Source organism: Bacillus rossius, chromosome 1, assembly GCF_032445375.1.
Source record: "Bacillus rossius redtenbacheri isolate Brsri chromosome 1, Brsri_v3, whole genome shotgun sequence".
In the NCBI taxonomy this organism is placed as follows: domain Eukaryota; kingdom Metazoa; phylum Arthropoda; class Insecta; order Phasmatodea; family Bacillidae; genus Bacillus; species Bacillus rossius.
This window is the reverse complement of record NC_086330.1, coordinates 592,378-609,650: the sequence shown is the minus strand read 5'-3', so window position 1 is coordinate 609,650 and position 17,273 is coordinate 592,378. Positions and strand designations below refer to the sequence as shown.

Sequence of the window (17,273 nt, the reverse complement as noted above, 5' to 3'; positions counted from 1 at the left end):
AACTTAGCACCAAAAATCATGTTGTTTGAAAAGTACATTCACATTGTTTCAACATTTCCACTTTTCAGCACAATAATTCTGAGAGAGATTGTCACAGAGTATTAAATTCTGTTCTTTAATCTATCATTCAGAACAATAATTTGTTCTGCACGTTCAGGAGTTAAATTAGCTCTACGATTGGAGATAGTGTTTCCAGCAAAAGAGAAGCGTCTCTCGCTGGCAACCTGCTTGGCTGGAATGCTTTAGTAAAATTGCTTAACCTCAAAATTAGTGTCATAAATATCTGTAACTGGTCATTAAAGTTTAATCAAATGAAAGTAATAAAAATAAAAACATTTTACTTCATTCAATTTACACTTGCAAAAAAAACATACACACAATAAACCTACATGGATATTAAAGTCTTTTTCAATATCCTGAAGTCTGAAATATGTTTACTCATGTCATTAAATGTAGAGCTGTATTGAAGAAGCCGATTTTGCCAATATTTAGTTGAATCGGCATTTCCGATACAGTACGCTCGTTAATTTTCGGCCGATATTACTGAAAAACGAAAGAGACTGCCATAACCTAAAAATCCACGAGTACCATTTTCACTTTTCGTAGTAGTACTGCATTCTTTAAGATCGCATTATTTCTTAGCAACATGTGCCAACCGTACATATCAAAGTTTAACATCCTTTTTTTTTTAATAATGTTCTTTAATTTAATATGTCATAAATAAATAATACATTACTATCACGGTAAATATACATCTCAGTTGTTACGGTAACTATAGTGCAAATATGGTAGCTATCATGCTTCTGTAGTAATTATGGTATTCTACAAAGAATCTTTTGTTCAATTATGGTAATTATCTTAAAATAACTATTGGGTTTGTACTGTAGTTATGGTACATCATCCATATTTCTTCGTATGTTGTTGTTCATTTGTCTTTTCTTCATATTTACGTGTGCCATTATTTGAGACAAGAAGTTTCAGAAAAAATTTTAACGGACATTATATCACACATTTAATGGCGTAAATGACGAGACCTCGGGCAATTTAGTCGCTTTATACGGAAAAACCTACCATGCGGGACCTCGTAAGCGAGTTTTACTGTATTTTTTTCCCGTAAATAGTAAAAACCGAATCCTTTGACGAATCCTATATCAGACCCGCCGAACCTTCGAATCCCTAGGATTCGGCGGATATTGGATTCGGTCGCCCCATCCCTATGTGGAATGCATATTCTTGGATGCACTATGCCAATGCAAGATGGCAAAGTTACGTTAAAGTATTCATCACGAGTAGTTAGACACATCATTCCAATAAAAGATGGCATCATTTTCTATTTTTTTTTTTGTATTTGGCGCTGCTAAATAATACTATAAAAAAGTTGACGGTCTCTCTGAATAATAAACTTGGCCCATTCTTAATTTAAACTTGATGTCAGTGACTAGTACTATAAAAAATATGACAGTCTCTCTGAATTTAAACTTGGCACTCCCTAGCAGACAACATATTTGTTGGCTTCTTTTAGAATTTGAATTTTGCGCTGAGGCGTGCTCGTCTCATTCCCGGTTTAAATATTTATTTTCAGCGTAAATATTTTTTTATACTTATCTTTTTGTTTATGCTTGTCATTTGTTTGGCGATGAGTTACTACTATTTGGTAAAGCAGCTGTGTAGCAAAGTAACTAACTGGCCACCCCTGTGGAAAGTATGCCCCTCTGCCCGGTGGTGTGTGCTTCGGCTCGCGTGGTTGGGGAACACAGCGGACACGTGGAGACTGGAGCACTGTGATGGCTGACGCAGGACTCGGGAGCGTGTGGCCCAGAGGCACGACGCCGAGTGCGGAGCGGGCACGGCGCGGAAGGGACTGTGCACTGGCACTGATGGCTGGACCACGATGGGTGTAATCTCAACTCTGCTTCCAGAGAACAGCATGTCGTCTGTTAAAATGTGAGTTCCTCTCAATAAACCCCTCCCCTCTCTAGCTTTATCGTCGGTGATAAACACCGAGTTTACCCCCAGTCAAGAAATAGTTTTGCTGGTTTAACTATTCACGTGACTTTACGCCTCAAGCTGATATGCCGAGCCGATTAAACCAGTTTGTTTGCGGGCGGACTGAGTAACCACTACTAGTTTAGTTTGGTGGTATCATCACACCCTCTTTATTTGAGTTGCACTTGTCAGTTGGTTGGAAGTTGTGTTAAGGGACTGGCAAACTTAACAACCTCACTCGTATTCAGGGAAAACAGAAAGGAAATGGTAAATAATTTGTACTGAATACTGTTGACCCCGCAGAAATAGCATGCGACAGTAAACTCGGTGCAAATATTTTGACAGCGAATTGTTTTGGGTTTTAGTGAGCCTTTGAGGCCGTTTGTGGGCTGTTATGTAACGAGGCCAATTTTCATAAGCCCTAGAAAAACTTTGGTGACTGCTAGCAATTTGTAGCGAGCATGAACTGCAGAAGTGATGAGGAGCGTCGCAATCCAAACTGGGTTTGCAGGGTGTACATCGTTGGACCAACTGTAACCGCGCGAGCGGTTAAAGCGGCCGTCGGCTCGTTACTGCAGCGACTATTTAGAACACTGGCAAGTTGAGAGGAATTCTTGGTAGTCTGTGTTTGAGCCTGTAGGACTAGGGAGAATGAGGCTTAAGGGAAAGTACTGCACACATAATTTTTTTTAGAACTTTTAAATAATTAGTAAGTTTTTTTTAAACTTTCGTATGCATCATATTTTGTTAACAGTGTTTATATATGTGTTGTGTGCTTGTGCGTGCGTGTGTTTGTTTATGTTTATTTATTTATATACACACACACACACACACAGATATATATATATATATATATATATATATATATATATATATATATATGCTGCAGTCATAATGTAGGGGTACCAGGTGCCTGGGGTGATTTTAGGTCCTATTGTAAAATTACTAAGCCACAGGAAAATTGTAAAAGGTTTAATATAAAATTTATTTTGGTGGCATTGCAACGGCATGGTTTGCCATGTATACCCAGGGTGTAGGCAGCCTTTTGGATTCAACTGTAGCAAGTTTATTTATTTTTTTAGATTATTTGTACAGTATTTTGATAAACCTGTGCCTTTAGACTTCGTTTAAGCGTATATTTGACTCTGCTAAGTTAACTAGGATGCAAACTGCAAGCTCACTGTGTACGGCTAGGAATAGAGGGCTCAGGCAGTTCTAGCACCAGAAGGGCTACAGTACTGCTGGGTTATGGGTTTGTCGCACCTCCCGAGAACCAGGGGAGAGGTTAACGCCCACCAGCCAGTACTAAATAATAAACTATGGCACTCTCTGAATTTAAACATGGTAATCCCTAGAAGCCGATACGCTCATTGGTGCCTTCTGTAATTTAAATGTGGCGCTCCCTGGTATGGTATTTGAATTTGGCACTGCCGACTAGTAGTAGTATATATTCCTTATTTATTTATTTTCATTCCGACTGACTTGCTAGCCCGATGTTTAAGGTCTCTGCCTAACAACTCACATACCTCGGTTCGGGGCTCTCCATCGCAATCTAACAATTATTGTTATTATTAAAAATAACACCAATGCTCCCTAACATCAGTGCCACCCACCTTCAATAGGAGGAACCAATATGGCCACCGCCAACAGTGACGTCACTAGCAGACGCTTCTCGCCACATGGTATGTAAAGAACAACTACCTGTTGTGCCTCCTACCCACGAGGCCCCAACAACCTGTGGAGCACAACTGTTGCTATGTTTGGAACACTGATCACTACCCCACTCTTCCTGCATCAGGAGAAGGTAACCAAACCTGTCAGCCCTAACTACTAATAACAGGCAATTTCCAGCTCTATTGTGGATTTCACTGCAAATTTCGCAATGAAAATGAAATGAATTATCCTTGACATAATTGAATGAACAGATGCCGTGTCGCAGTGACTGTTGAAGCGCCGGGAGCGGGACTCACCGCGCGCCCAGGGCCTGCATGAGGTGCACCAGGAAGGTCCGCTCGCGGCCGCAGTACGCGCTGGGCGTCAGCACGCAGCCCGCCAGGGGCCGCGAGGCCGGGCTCACCTGCACCGCGCGGTAGAAGTAGTCCACCGGCTCCGGCAGCACGCACTTCTGCTCGCTGCACTCCTCCTGCACACGGCACCGTCCCAATATCCCTCAGCTGCGAGCAGCACTGCCGAGCCTGGTTAGCCAGTATCATAACATTCTGTCAATAAAAACTTTGTACTTCTAAAGTTATTAGTACGCTCATTCTTCATAACCAGATTTAAAACAATCTCTGAATCAAATCACACATTAGTACTACCATAACATTTTTTCTCAACTGTCACTTTTCTTGAAGAGCAAAGATAAACCCACACAAGTATTATCTATGAACTACTTGATTAAGTTAAAGTCTTCAGTTGCAGGCATGTCGTGACAACATACCAGCCAGAGGCAAGACACGGCGTGACGCGCACGACAGGAAAAGCCACGGTTCACCACGCAGGGCGTGATGGCATAGTCGACAGGCTGCGAGTTCCGTGCGAGACGTCCGCCCGCCGCCAGCACCGTCTCCGCTATCAGGTCCTCCACATCCTGCTCCTCCTCGTAGCCCAACACCTCGAACACCAGCCCTGTGCAGCGAGAGCCGTCTCAGCTGACAGCGCTACTGGCCGCGAGTAGCCGACTACACACATCACACACAGCCCTGTGCAGCGAGAGCCGTCTCAGCTGACAGCGCTACTGGCCACGAGTAGCACACAGCCCTGTGCAGAGATCTACTGGACGTCAGTCTCCGCTATCAGGTCCTCTACGTGACTGTAGTAGTTTAATCAACTACCTACAGTTTTAGCTTTTATTAAATATTTCATATTTTTATCTCTATGAATTGATTAAAAGTTAATTTTAGGCTTCCATTTAACTTCAGATTTATGCTTTGAATCATTAATTTTTTAGTTTTCTTATATTTACCAATCATAAGTAGTTTTTGTAATTTATAATATATTTGACATTGAAAATCAACTAAATGAGTTAGAAGAGGTCTAAGGCTTATCACAGGTGTTTGTTTTGGTGCAGAATATCATATAATATATTTTATTTCATGAAAATAACATATTTGTTACAATTTAATACAGTTTTGAAATTAGTATGATTATTTATTAATTTTCAATTGTCACATGCACACCAACAATCCTTGAAGAGATTACAAGGGAGTGCACGAAACATACAAGGAACAAAACAATATTAAATATAAACACATTACACAAGGACACAACCACAACAAACAATGGACCCAGAAACCAATAAATATTCATTAGATCAATCTTATAATGATTCATAAAATCAAATACTACAAAAATTAATGGAGAAAAAAATATATTCATAGATTTGATAATACATGGAAAGTAAATGATATCAACTGAGAATAAACTAATTATGGGAATATCTACGTGTACTAGCTAATATGTTTTAGTTCCAAGTTGATCTAATCTATCACAGTTATTGGTTAGTCTAAAAAAATCATTTTTCCTGTAAAGTGTACATAAAGTAGATGTCTGATGACTCAAAAATATTGTGTTAAATTTGGTTCATATTGGTTATCAAAATTGTTGATTTTAAATGTTGGTTACCTATGTAAACCTCGTGCCCTCTAAGAGATATTTAGTGAGGAGTTCTGACTTAAATCAATATTGAGAAAATTCAACCATTATATAAATATGTACGACAATATTTCTGAAGTAGGTTTTTTTTCACCGTTTAGCTACACCATTAATAAAATTTTTAACACACAATTGAGCTGTACACAAGAGAAAAAACAAAATAATTTTTAACAGTTGCTCACAAACAGCGGTAGATTATAAATTCTCTCACACTAAGTAACGGAAAAAAAACAAATTATACTGTCATTTATGTGACTTTCCAGGACTGTCAGGTGTCCGGTAGACACCCTGCTGTGTGTGGTAAGCGCTCACCTTGGAAGAAGGTCTGCTCCGTGAACTCTGCACGAGACGAACTGTCCTCAGCGTCAGCGCAGGGCAGGGAGTCGCTGGTATCAGCCGGGCCACTAGGACCGCTCCCCCCCGCCTCCTCTCCTGGAACAGCGCGACACACGGCCGCTACAGGCGCTGCACGTCCAAGGACAGGCGAGAGGTGGTGGATGAAGGCGGAGGAGGGAGGGGGCACCTGGCTGCGAGTGCAGGTACTGCTGCACCAGCTCCTCGGGCCGCGACTCGGGAGGCCCCGCCGAGCCCGGCCGAGCCGGCTCCAGCAGGGGAAACACCGGCACCTTGCGGTCCACGCTGCGCTGCAGGGCTGCCACTCCCTGCACACCGACACCTCGGTACAACACACTGCCAGACCCTCCACTGTTACACACGTGGTTACACTGGCTGCTGCTCACTGTTCCACTGGCTGCATTAGTAAGATCTGGGGGGAGGGGGAGGTGGTTTATGCCAAAGAAAAATATAATATAGTTTTACTTTTTGAACCAAATATACAGTAGAATCCGTTTATTATGACTCCAGCTATATTGACGAACCGCCTATTATGATGTAATAATAATAACACAACAAATTTTGGTTTTAAAAAGTATGCCATTTTTCATCAATTCATCGTCCATAAACCAACTATAAAGACAACCCCCTCCCCTTTTTTTTACTGTTCATGTTTCTGTATATATAGTTTTATTAGTGAATTCTAGTGTGAGAGTGCATTGAGTACAAGGAGCAACAGAGGACGGAGGGCAGACCTTCTTGACGAGCGGAGAGGGCGGCTCGCTAGGGGCTGCCCCGTGGTGGCACAGGAACTGCTGCTCCGGCGCGGGACACTTCAGCCGTGCACTCTCCGCCAGCCACAGCACGTTCACCACGTGGGGCCTGCACACACGCACGCCGGGCGACACTCTCACACCCACCACCTCATCAGTCACCAGAAACACCAGGTCTCGCTTCTTGTCGCATATCGACTAGACTGCTCCAAAGTCTAAAGTTTACTAGAAAATGAGAAATTAAAGTGAAATCTAGAGAAAAGTCTTCAACCCAGTATTTTTGGGACTTGAGTAATGCCAGATTGGCGATTTTCCCGGATTACTGAACACTAATAAAGTTTTAAAGTAAACACCAAAGAAATTTTTATATGTAGTACAATGGTATTAAAAACCAGCTGTCAAAAGGTGCTCCAAAAATCATCACTGAAATGTACCCCTAAAATGTTAAACTGTAACCAGATAAAAAAAAAAAGACACTTTCCTGAAATGAAAACCAACAATACTACAAATGTCGGCAAGCAGCAAAGCGACCGGCAGCTGATGCAATGGCCTGAATCCGCCCGAGCGAGGTGAACAGCTGGATAGGAGCCAAGCCATGGAAGCCAGGGTGAATATCATTCACTGTCTCGTGAATGTCAGTTTCTGATATTTATGTACTGGAGTAGGGCCTTAATGTTATGTTTTCAACAAATATATAGCATTTAAATAAATAAGAAATCCACACTTTATTTAAATCTTTACAAAGTTGTTGACTAAGAATGATCTCAGAATATTCTTTTTTATTCTGGATAATGAATTTCAGTTTTATTATAAAAGCAATGCCTCCTATCTCCAAATGCATTCTTTTAACCAATATCTTGTGTCTTTTACATGGCCACTAAACAGCTGTATTATTTGAAACTTCTCGCAAGTCTATATTTTAAACCCTATTAATTATCACTAACTATTCTTCCAAAAGGAATCTCTGACATGAACGCAACACACCAATACTTTTCAGTTGAATGCAAGCAGCATCTCGCCGGGTCTGGTATCACATTGTCCGCAACACACCTGTCACCTGACTGTCACAAACACTGCTTCACACCCGACACATCAGCAAATGTGATGCTCCTTAAGTGGACTACGTTATAAAACCACATGAACGCTTTGGATTCAGTTTATTTGGACACATTTGGTATTAACGGTTGTAGAGAGAGAAAAAGTGCTTTACACCATGATGATGATAGCTTTTTGTTTTTTTACACAAATTTTTTATTATATTTATTTTGAAATGGAAGTGACAGTACCCTCTTCAGTGGGAGGCTCCAAAATTTCTAACGAAGATACAAATAACAACTAGACAACAGAAAGGTTTCCTTCTAGTAGAGAAATCTGAAAGCACAGAAAACAAGGGAAATATTTGTGATATATCACTGCATTTATTCTGCATAACAATTCGGCCAAAAGGCATCACAATATTAACGTGGCGGTGAGACTCCAAAACACATGAAATCATGCAATTGTATATATATACAATAGCAAACGATACAGTACAATAGAACATTATACGAGATGAAGCTTGTGAAACCCACATGTAGGTAGAGTCAAGAGCTTGACACCCTCACTGGAAACAAGAATCTTAGCAGTAGTGAAACCAGACACTGCGTCAGTTTAACAAGATGCTTCGGCAAGTGTCCCATAAAACATGATTCATAATTACAACATAAAGTTTGAACCCTAACACTTGATTACTTATTAACATGACAATGAAAAATATTCTATCAAGCACAGTAAAATGACAACACTCTAAACATCTACTAGAAAAGAAAAACGAGTAGACGATCAACAGATCAAAAAGAGAATTTAATTACCCTCTTTTATCGCATAATCGTCGCACTCGCATAATGTAGCACCTATATTTTAGGCCGTCAAAATTGGCATAAAAAAAACTTCACGCATAAACTTCGCATGTTGTTTTTGGTCCAACTATTAGATGCTGAGCGCTTTGTGTAGGTATCTTTTCCGTGTAAAACGATGTATTTTAAAGTATAAATCTAATTTTTATTCGGCATTACGACTTACTTATTTAATTAACGAAAATACGAAGTTGTCTGACGTGTAAATTTTATTTTAAAGACGTTTTTAAACGTTATTTCCTTTATCTGATCATCTGCGTTGCCGCGGCGTACCACTTATAAACATTTAGCTAGCGCTAATTGGCATCATTCATGTTTGGTTATGTTGCTTCCCGTATAGAGCGTGTGCACGTAGTCGAATATCGATATCTCGCCGATTGGATGCAACGCGCGCTCTCTGTCAGGTGCCAAGTTAACTATATTTGATAGCCCGCATTCTTTCGTGGCAAGTGTGTACTACGACACGTTAGTTCACATCAGATTCAAGTGGCTTGCATTCGCGTTAGAGTTTTGGTTTTTCTATTTAAAGCTGAAGAAAGGTTTTTATTGCAAGACTTATTAATTTAAATTGTTCAGTGTGCTCCTTTAAACTTCACTTTTTAAATAAATGTACTTTCCATGAATGGGTTTAGTTTTCATAAATAACTTTATCTAACAAAAAAAAAATTTTCTCGCATAATCGTCGCACCCCTACTTTTCAAACTTGATTTTAGAATAAAATGTGCGACGATTATGCGAGAAAACACAGTACACGCCAGTACTGTGTACTACTTGCCATAATAGACAAAATTCCGTAAATCTCATTCATGGGAACACACAAGCCCTAAGGCGCAGACAGAAAAGCTGCAACAGTTGCATAATGGGTATTGATCACTAAAACATGGAACAGAAAAAAGTAAAGGTTGCAATGAACGATGACAACCAACACAGAATTTAACCAACATTACAAAAGTTACGAAAATGATAATGATCTGGTTATCACCACCTAATACCACTGTCTATTACAACATCATGAGCCATGATCAGTCGTGCAGCACATCTTCAATAGCCCTGAACTCAGTGAAGAACTTGAACAGTTGCTCAGCCGGGTGAACAGCACTAGCACCGAGCAATCTCCGACTCAGGGGAGGGGCATCTGGAGGGGGAAGGGGAGGGAACACGACGTACCACAGCCCCACAGCCGAGAACGTCCAATGATCGCCGAAGCTACGAGGGCAGCACCTGTGCTCTAACACCGGTGTAATGATTCTGAATGTTGTCAGTTTTAATAATATTGTGCTTAAATAAACAAAATTACTCAAATTTGGCACAAAACACATTGTAAGTATTAAAACAAAAGCCTATATTATTAGAGCCACTAAGATTACATAACTTTTTGCTGGCTTAGTAAGAAAAAAATTGTATTATTTAGATTACATGGCTTTAATTACTTTATAGTACAGACATAGTTTCAAATTTGAATTTTACTTTTTGTCACTGACTAACGTAATACATTTACTAATATTCATAGAAAATAAATAATTACAGCAAAATCCTACTGTTACAACTTCATGTGGTTCCCAAGAATAGTGTCATAAAAGTGGGAGAGGGAGGGTCAATATAAACATTTAAGATTAGCCGACACCCTCACCCTGGTTCAAATCCGTGTTCACTCGACTCTGGTATGAAATTGACAAGTATTCAACATCAAAACTAAATTATATAAGTAGATTTGACCACCTACTGTAACCAAACCAAATTTAAGTAAATTCAAAATGAATCATAAGTGAAATGGTCGCCTAGCATGGGAAGAAGAGTAGGGGAGTAGGGCAGTCTTAGCAGACAGCAACGAGAGAGAAAGGAGAACAAACTCCATTAACTGCTCTCTCTCCCTCCCTCCCCAGATTAGCAATTGTTATTCTGTCTCACCCGTCACGTATGTGCTCAAGTTCTGAAAGCAGCATACAATAGCAAACAAAATTGTTTCAGTAACACATTTTAGACGCAGGTTTAGTTAGTTTTAAAACTAAGCTGTTCCCATCACAACTACGAGTTGAGTGAACCAATGACATGCGCGCTGCTAGTAGCTCTGTTAATTCACAATCTTCCCGTGACAAGGGAATTGTAATGTGCCAACCACTTTAAGTTTTTGCGTATTTGGTAACAACCAATGATTTATTTTTGGTAGGATACAGTATTGCGAATCTGAACTCACATATTTTGCAAAACCAATGGTCCAGAATCTGGTTCGTGCTAAGAATAAAGGTAACAGTCAACATAGGTATCTGAATCAAATAAACGTCTGTATTTTGAAAATTATAATTTTTTATATTATCTAGCGATGTGAACTGTACTGACAGGCAACACGTGAACGAGAGCAGAGCGAAAGCACAGACCTGTGCGCGAGGGTGGTGACGAGTCTGGCATCGGTGCCGCTCGCACTGCCGACGATGACGTGAGTCAGGGTCTCGGAGAGCTCGTCGTAGCGCGTTGCTCCAGCCCAGTTCAGCACGCGTCGCAGTTCGTCCAGCTGCCGCGTCGAGAAGCCGCTCAGCAGGACCTGCAACATCGCAACACCACAGGTGCGACTGCCAGCGGGAGGGACGTGGCTCCGAGGGCATCCAGTCTCCCAGCAGTCGGAGGAGTGATTCGCATTCCCTTCCTTCTCCAACAGTTTACAAATTAGGTATACTTGTTTATATTAGTTACACAGACATTACTAGCAAGATCAAGAGATTTATGTCCAAAGCAACCCCAAACATAAATTAGTTTTTAATTTTGTGTAAATGCAGGGCTTTACAACAAAATTTAAAAGGTTCTGCAAAAACCATACATTGTGATATATTTCAAACCATTATGTTCTAATTATATAGTATCATCGACAAAAATTTCAATGATTCGAACAATGCTTGTAAAATAATTATTTCATGGGTAAAAAAGGGTAAAATCTTAAAATGTACAGAAATGTTTTGGGTTTTAGAACTTTTAGACCTAGTTTAGTACACTTCAATGTAAGCACCATTTTTGGCTCTGGTTTTGCCTTGATGGTAGTCAATTTTCTGCAAATTCTAGTTACGTTGCCACTGTTGTAACAACACATGGTTTAAGTTTTGAATGTTTGTTATCTCATCAGCATACACAGCATTTTATGTATTGTATTCCCACACACAAGAGACCACGAGGTCCAAAATACCGCACGGTGTGGAGCGGGAGAGCAGCGAGACCACCCAGTCACTTCTCGAGGCGACTGGCAGGATGTCGGCCAAAACAAGCTCCGACAACTGTGTTCACTTGCCAACTATACACAAGAGTATGAGCCAAGTGCCGTATTTATCCGAAAATAATATGACTCTGAACATTTTTGAAAAATATTTTACAGAGTGGAAATCACAATTCCAACAAACAGAAATTAAAAATTTTTTGAATTAAAAAATTTATATAAAATTTACTAGAGTTTTACTGGTGAAACTTTCATCAATAGAGTGATTTACGTGGCCTTTTTGAAACAGCAAGCTGCAGTTAGAAAATGGTTGTAGGTTGCGGTCATGAACACCCTTGAAACAGCACCGCATACCAGCAGAGCACTGCCCTCAATTGGGATTTCTATACTTTATAAAATCATTGTGCTAAGTAATAATCTTAAAAATATAATTTTTAAATACCTAAGTAATTTCTTTGGGCAGTACTTTGCACTTAAAACTTATATTTCCTAACAAACTCAACACATGTAAGTATTATTGTACAAATAAAAAAAAATTATATAAATCATAAAAAAAAGTTCATTACTTACAAACTGAACCAAAATAAAATAACAAAATCATAACAATATCTCTAAAAATTCTTATACACTTCTTAAAAAATAGTTCCAGCAAATAGCTTGCGACAGTCGCGGGTTACAATAAAACATTGGGTCTTCTAACAAACGCCAACTAACTCACACTCTTATTATAATTTGTCTGTAGATGGGAAAACATTTAGCAAAAGGAAAATTGCAGTTTAAAAGGTTTTTGAAACGCCAGCAGCAGATGACGTACCTTGCAACCATCGAGGTACGGAGCTCTAGAGCAGTTCTTGGATGCCACTAGCTGCTGGATCACCTGCTCCACCTGCTCCGCCTCTGGAACATCTCATCCGACCAGCAGCGTGAAGCTACTGTGTGGTAATTACTCCAGCACCACAGTTTTATGTAAGGTGAGCAAACTATTTAGTCTTAGCAATAGAACTAGCTCAAATGAAGATGATACTTCCTTATTAAAAGAAATAAGAAAGGTATGAGGACTCATTGAATTTAAAAAAAATGATTCGTTTTCTGAAAGTTGGCATTTTTGAGTCATTAGGGAAAATGTGAATATTGCCCTGCACAAAATTCGCAGAGTGCATTTACAGATTAGTTACATCTTACACGCAGCCATACACGCTCTGCCTCCACACGGTGCCAGCTACCCCTTCCTCCCACCACGCACTGCATGGTTCGGTGAGGTTGTACCAGTCAGGGTGGCCAACCTCAATTCTCGAACAAGAGTTCTTAAACAGAGAGACCCAATAGCTAGCTGTGAACCAGTCTCTTGGGTAGGCCAGTGCGAGTCTTCCTCGCCTATCAGACGTGACACGCAGCCACTGAATATCTACTAAGGCGATGCCAAAATATTCTAACAGCTGGAGAAATAGAAGAAGTCAAAGCTTTTCTTGTAGGCAACTAGGATGACTTTTCCTTAGGGGATACTGACAGGAGAACAAGCCTGGTCTGCCATCGCATCAACCCAGGTGATGTGGAGCCAACACGACAAGCACCATGGCGGCTGCCTCTAGCAGAACAGGAAGAAGCAGAGATGGAGGGTTGTGTAACAGAACCATCAGCGAGTCCTTGGTTTTAGTGGCAAAGTTCTGTGTGGACGACTGGAAGCTGAATGACATCACCAAAAAGGATAGCTACCCCTCCCACGTATCGACGTATCGACGTATCGATGAGACACTTGATACTCTCTGACACCAGATGGTTCTCCACACTGGACCTGAAGAGTGGTTACTGGCAAGTGGAGCTGCTGGACTGCTTTCACGACAGGTAGTGGGCTGTTCCTGTTCACTGTGTTACCACTCGGGTTAGGTAATGCTCCTGCAACTTTTGAGAGATTGATGGAGCTTGTCCTGCATGGCTTGACTTGGAAAACATGCCTGGTATACCTGGACGACATTATTGTGGTGGGAAATATAGTGAAGGAGCATTTACGAAATCTCAAGGATGTTTTCTACAGGCTTCGCCATGCCCAACTTAAGTTAAGTCCTAAGATCTGCTTCTTGTTCCAGCATGAGGTAACATTCCTGGGGCATATTGTATCACAGGATGGAGTGCGAACAGATCCTGAGAAGATACAGTCTGTTAAGGAGTGGCCTCAACCTAAGAATAAGCATGAAGTAAGAAGTTTCTCGGGACCCTGTACCTACTATAGGCGGTTTGTGCCTGGATTCTCAACAATCGCAAAACCATTGCATCAGCTAACCGAGGACAAGAGACAATTTATTTGGACTTCAGCATGACCTCAAGGAATCCCTGAGTACTACTCCCACACTAGCATAGCCCTGCCAACATGGAGAGTACATCCTCGACACAGATGCAAGCGGAGATGGTTTGGGTGCTGTACTTTCCCGGGTTCAAGATGGAAATGAACGAGTAATAGCATACTACAGCAAAGTTTTGTTTAAGCCTGAACACAACTATTGCATCACGCAAGGAAAACCCTTGGCTGTAGTGAAGTCTCTGCGACATTTCCACAAATATTTATATGGGAGAAAATTTATTTTACGCACTGACCATGCCGCACTTAAGTGGCTACTACAGTTCAAGAATCCAGAGGGACAGATTGAACAGATACAGTAATATGATTGTCGGATGGAACACAGGAAAGGCCGAATTCACAGCAATGTCAATACCATCTCCCGAAGACCTTACAATATAGACTGCAAATATTTCAATAGGGCGGAGAAAAATGAGGGGGTTGAAGATGTTCGGCGAACAACGATAACTAACGGGGAAGATAAATAGGATAATGCCAGCTTGAATGCAGCGCAGTGACAAGATACAGACCTGGCAACCATTATACTGACGTCGGCCAGGGCTACGCCCTCCCTAAGCCCGATGTGCCTCACGCCGTCACCACCCCTCTCCTCCCACCACCACCCTCTATTCAAACCTCCCGCCTACCCGTGCGTACGTGTGCGTGCGTGTGTGCTCGCCCGGCAAGAGGGCGCTTAGATGCAGTGCGCCGCACCCCTAAAAACATAAGAATATATAATTGTGTTGTTTGTTTTTATTTTCCCTAAGTGCAACGTGACGGCAGATCGGCCGGGAGGGTTTTATGTACTTTTATTTTTTAACTAATGTATTAAAATATCATAGCGTTTCCGGACATTCCCGAGGAAACCCGAAGCCAGACAATAATTAAATTTAAATCTTAGTAATTATAATTTGTACAATCTTTTCAATTCATTCAAAAATGTTACATAATTTTCAATGCTTTCTTGTCATGTTAATTTAGTTTCCCGTGGCACGAATTCGCTAATATCTTTTAACGGCAATTGTTTCGATGGTAGGACGCCATGTTAGTCGAGCAAGCCATGATCTCACCCTAGTCTTCCGCCATCAACGACCGAGAGCAGACGCGTCAGCACTCCGGGGACCTCACCGCTTGTATTCTCTGTTAAGTAATTCCGTTAACTTTAATTTCATCTCAATCGCTTTCTTTTAGTCCTCGGAGAAGCTCTCGGTCGGGGGAATGTTTTATTAATTAATTTACGACCAGTCTCGGTCTTTTATCTTGTACAACGTAATTCAATGTGTGACCACGTGGTGGCGCATCACCTATAGACCGATTCGTGCCGCGGGTATTTTTATACTGTTTCAACCGTGTACGTGTGTGAGCGGAATTAGCGGAATAAATCAGACGTGCGAATTTAATGTATTATTCTTTTATTTTCTATCTGTGTGACCACGTGGAGAGTGACGGCGTGTGGGACGCCTGAGAGCCCACTTCGTAGGGAAAAGCGTGCCCGACGCTGAGAGCGGGCAGGAATTAGGGCTAGACGTTTTCAAGGGGGAATATCACGTCTCACATGGGCGACGTCACGCCCTGAGTTAGGAGTCTCACCGGGTCCACGTGCCGTACCACGTGGTGGCGCCCGCTAGCAATCCACCGTAAAGCCGACCGATCGACCCCCCCCCCCCCCCCCGCAACAATACAGTAAAACCTTTTTGTTGCGACCCCATTTATTGCGACCACCTCTCTATTACAACCCGATTTTGAGGAACCGTGAAAAAATTGCCGAAAATCCGAAGAAAATCGGACAGAAAATAAGTTTCTTGTGGTGAGTAGCGTGTTACTGCGTTTCTCTTGCCGAGAGCTTCCATTCGACCGCTGTCAGCGCTTAACAACCCCCATTCCACGTCCCTTTGCCGGCAGGATGCAGATAAAGGTTTTTGTGGCAACGTGTTTACGTTTAGCTTTTTGCGAGTGTCTATTGTGGTACGCAGTTAAGGCAAAGCTACCTGCTGGATTTCTCTTGATTTTGATTACTATCGGTTGACAATACACTGCGACCGACTGGATGCACGCCCGCCTCGACTTGTTTTAACTGCCGCAGCTATGTTTATTTTGACAGCTCAAGAAATTATCTTTTCCCGTGGGTTGATAGAAAAAGGTCGCTTCACCCAGCATAAAAAAAAAGGCTACGCCACTTATTCCCCGCGCAGGAAACACACTGGCTGCCGTCTGTCTACCCCGCATTTATCTTTCTTCTAACATTCCACGTCTCGCCTCTCGCGCGAGCAATAACTAGGGCCACGATTATATGGTGAATCGCGAAATCGCGAAATTTTCCGCGAATTTATATGGAAAATGCGAAAAAAGCTATTTTTAAGAAAAACCGCTAAATAACACCGAAATTACACAATACAAGTCTCTTATATTTTAATGTGAAAAGCTTGATAGTCAAGACTTGCCGGGGTCCTGGTTGATAAGCTGGAAAAATTTCCTGTCTTGCATTTCTACATGCCTCTAATCAGCTTTAGGGCGCAGTCTGGTCAGTGTGTGTGTTAGTGAAGCGGGATGATAAGAGCGACGCTCAATGGTAGTTCTAGCGCGGTAAAACCTCTAAGTGCAAGGCTCTGAACTGGCGCGCAGTCATCTCGTTCCCGTCAGATAACTGTGAAATTTGAGCGGTGACCGTAACATTATATGGCAGAAAAATAAAGATAAAGTTAATGCATTTCCCTCTGATACTTTCAAGAAATTTGTAACGGGTTTTTTACACCTAAAACTTCGTAAACATGCCTTTTAGCCATTTTATCTCAATAGAACCAGTTGGGCATTAACAAATTCTTAAATGCTTTTCGTAAACAGACTCCAGTCGGATATCTAGTGTAGTTTGGTAATCGCGCAGGTTTTTCGTGGCTGTGCGCGGCACACAACTGTAGTTGCCATGCGTCACGCGCCGAGAATGTTGTCCGGCAGGAAGGGCGAGTATAGTTCATTTGCGGCAAAAATGAATACTTTTACGGCCCTGCTAAATTTTTCCATTAAAGAAATTTTGAAGTTTCAGTGATTTTCCAGCAGAAATAATGTTGTGTAACTAACAAACAAATTGTATCAAAACAATTAAC

General features: G+C 41.3%; 1 protein-coding gene across 6 annotated transcripts in view; it reads right to left on the bottom strand.

The window, feature by feature from the left end:
* The window catches only part of LOC134530802 (DNA topoisomerase 2-binding protein 1-A), a 106,284-nt gene that overhangs the window by 64,261 nt on the left and 24,750 nt on the right, over positions 1 to 17,273 (bottom strand). For all 6 annotated transcript variants that reach the window (XR_010074873.1, XM_063366025.1, XM_063366048.1 and 3 more), the window contains exons 9-15: positions 12,655 to 12,737; positions 11,017 to 11,180; positions 6,729 to 6,855; positions 6,164 to 6,302; positions 5,953 to 6,072; positions 4,427 to 4,614; positions 3,957 to 4,129 (exon numbers count right to left, since the gene is read on the bottom strand). Coding sequence is in view for 5 of the 6 variants with exons in the window: in XM_063366025.1 (XP_063222095.1) it covers positions 3,957 to 4,129; positions 4,427 to 4,614; positions 5,953 to 6,072; positions 6,164 to 6,302; positions 6,729 to 6,855; positions 11,017 to 11,180; positions 12,655 to 12,737 (994 nt within the window). In the remaining variant the exon portion in view is untranslated. The remainder of the gene's footprint in view (positions 1 to 3,956; positions 4,130 to 4,426; positions 4,615 to 5,952; positions 6,073 to 6,163; positions 6,303 to 6,728; positions 6,856 to 11,016; positions 11,181 to 12,654; positions 12,738 to 17,273) is intronic.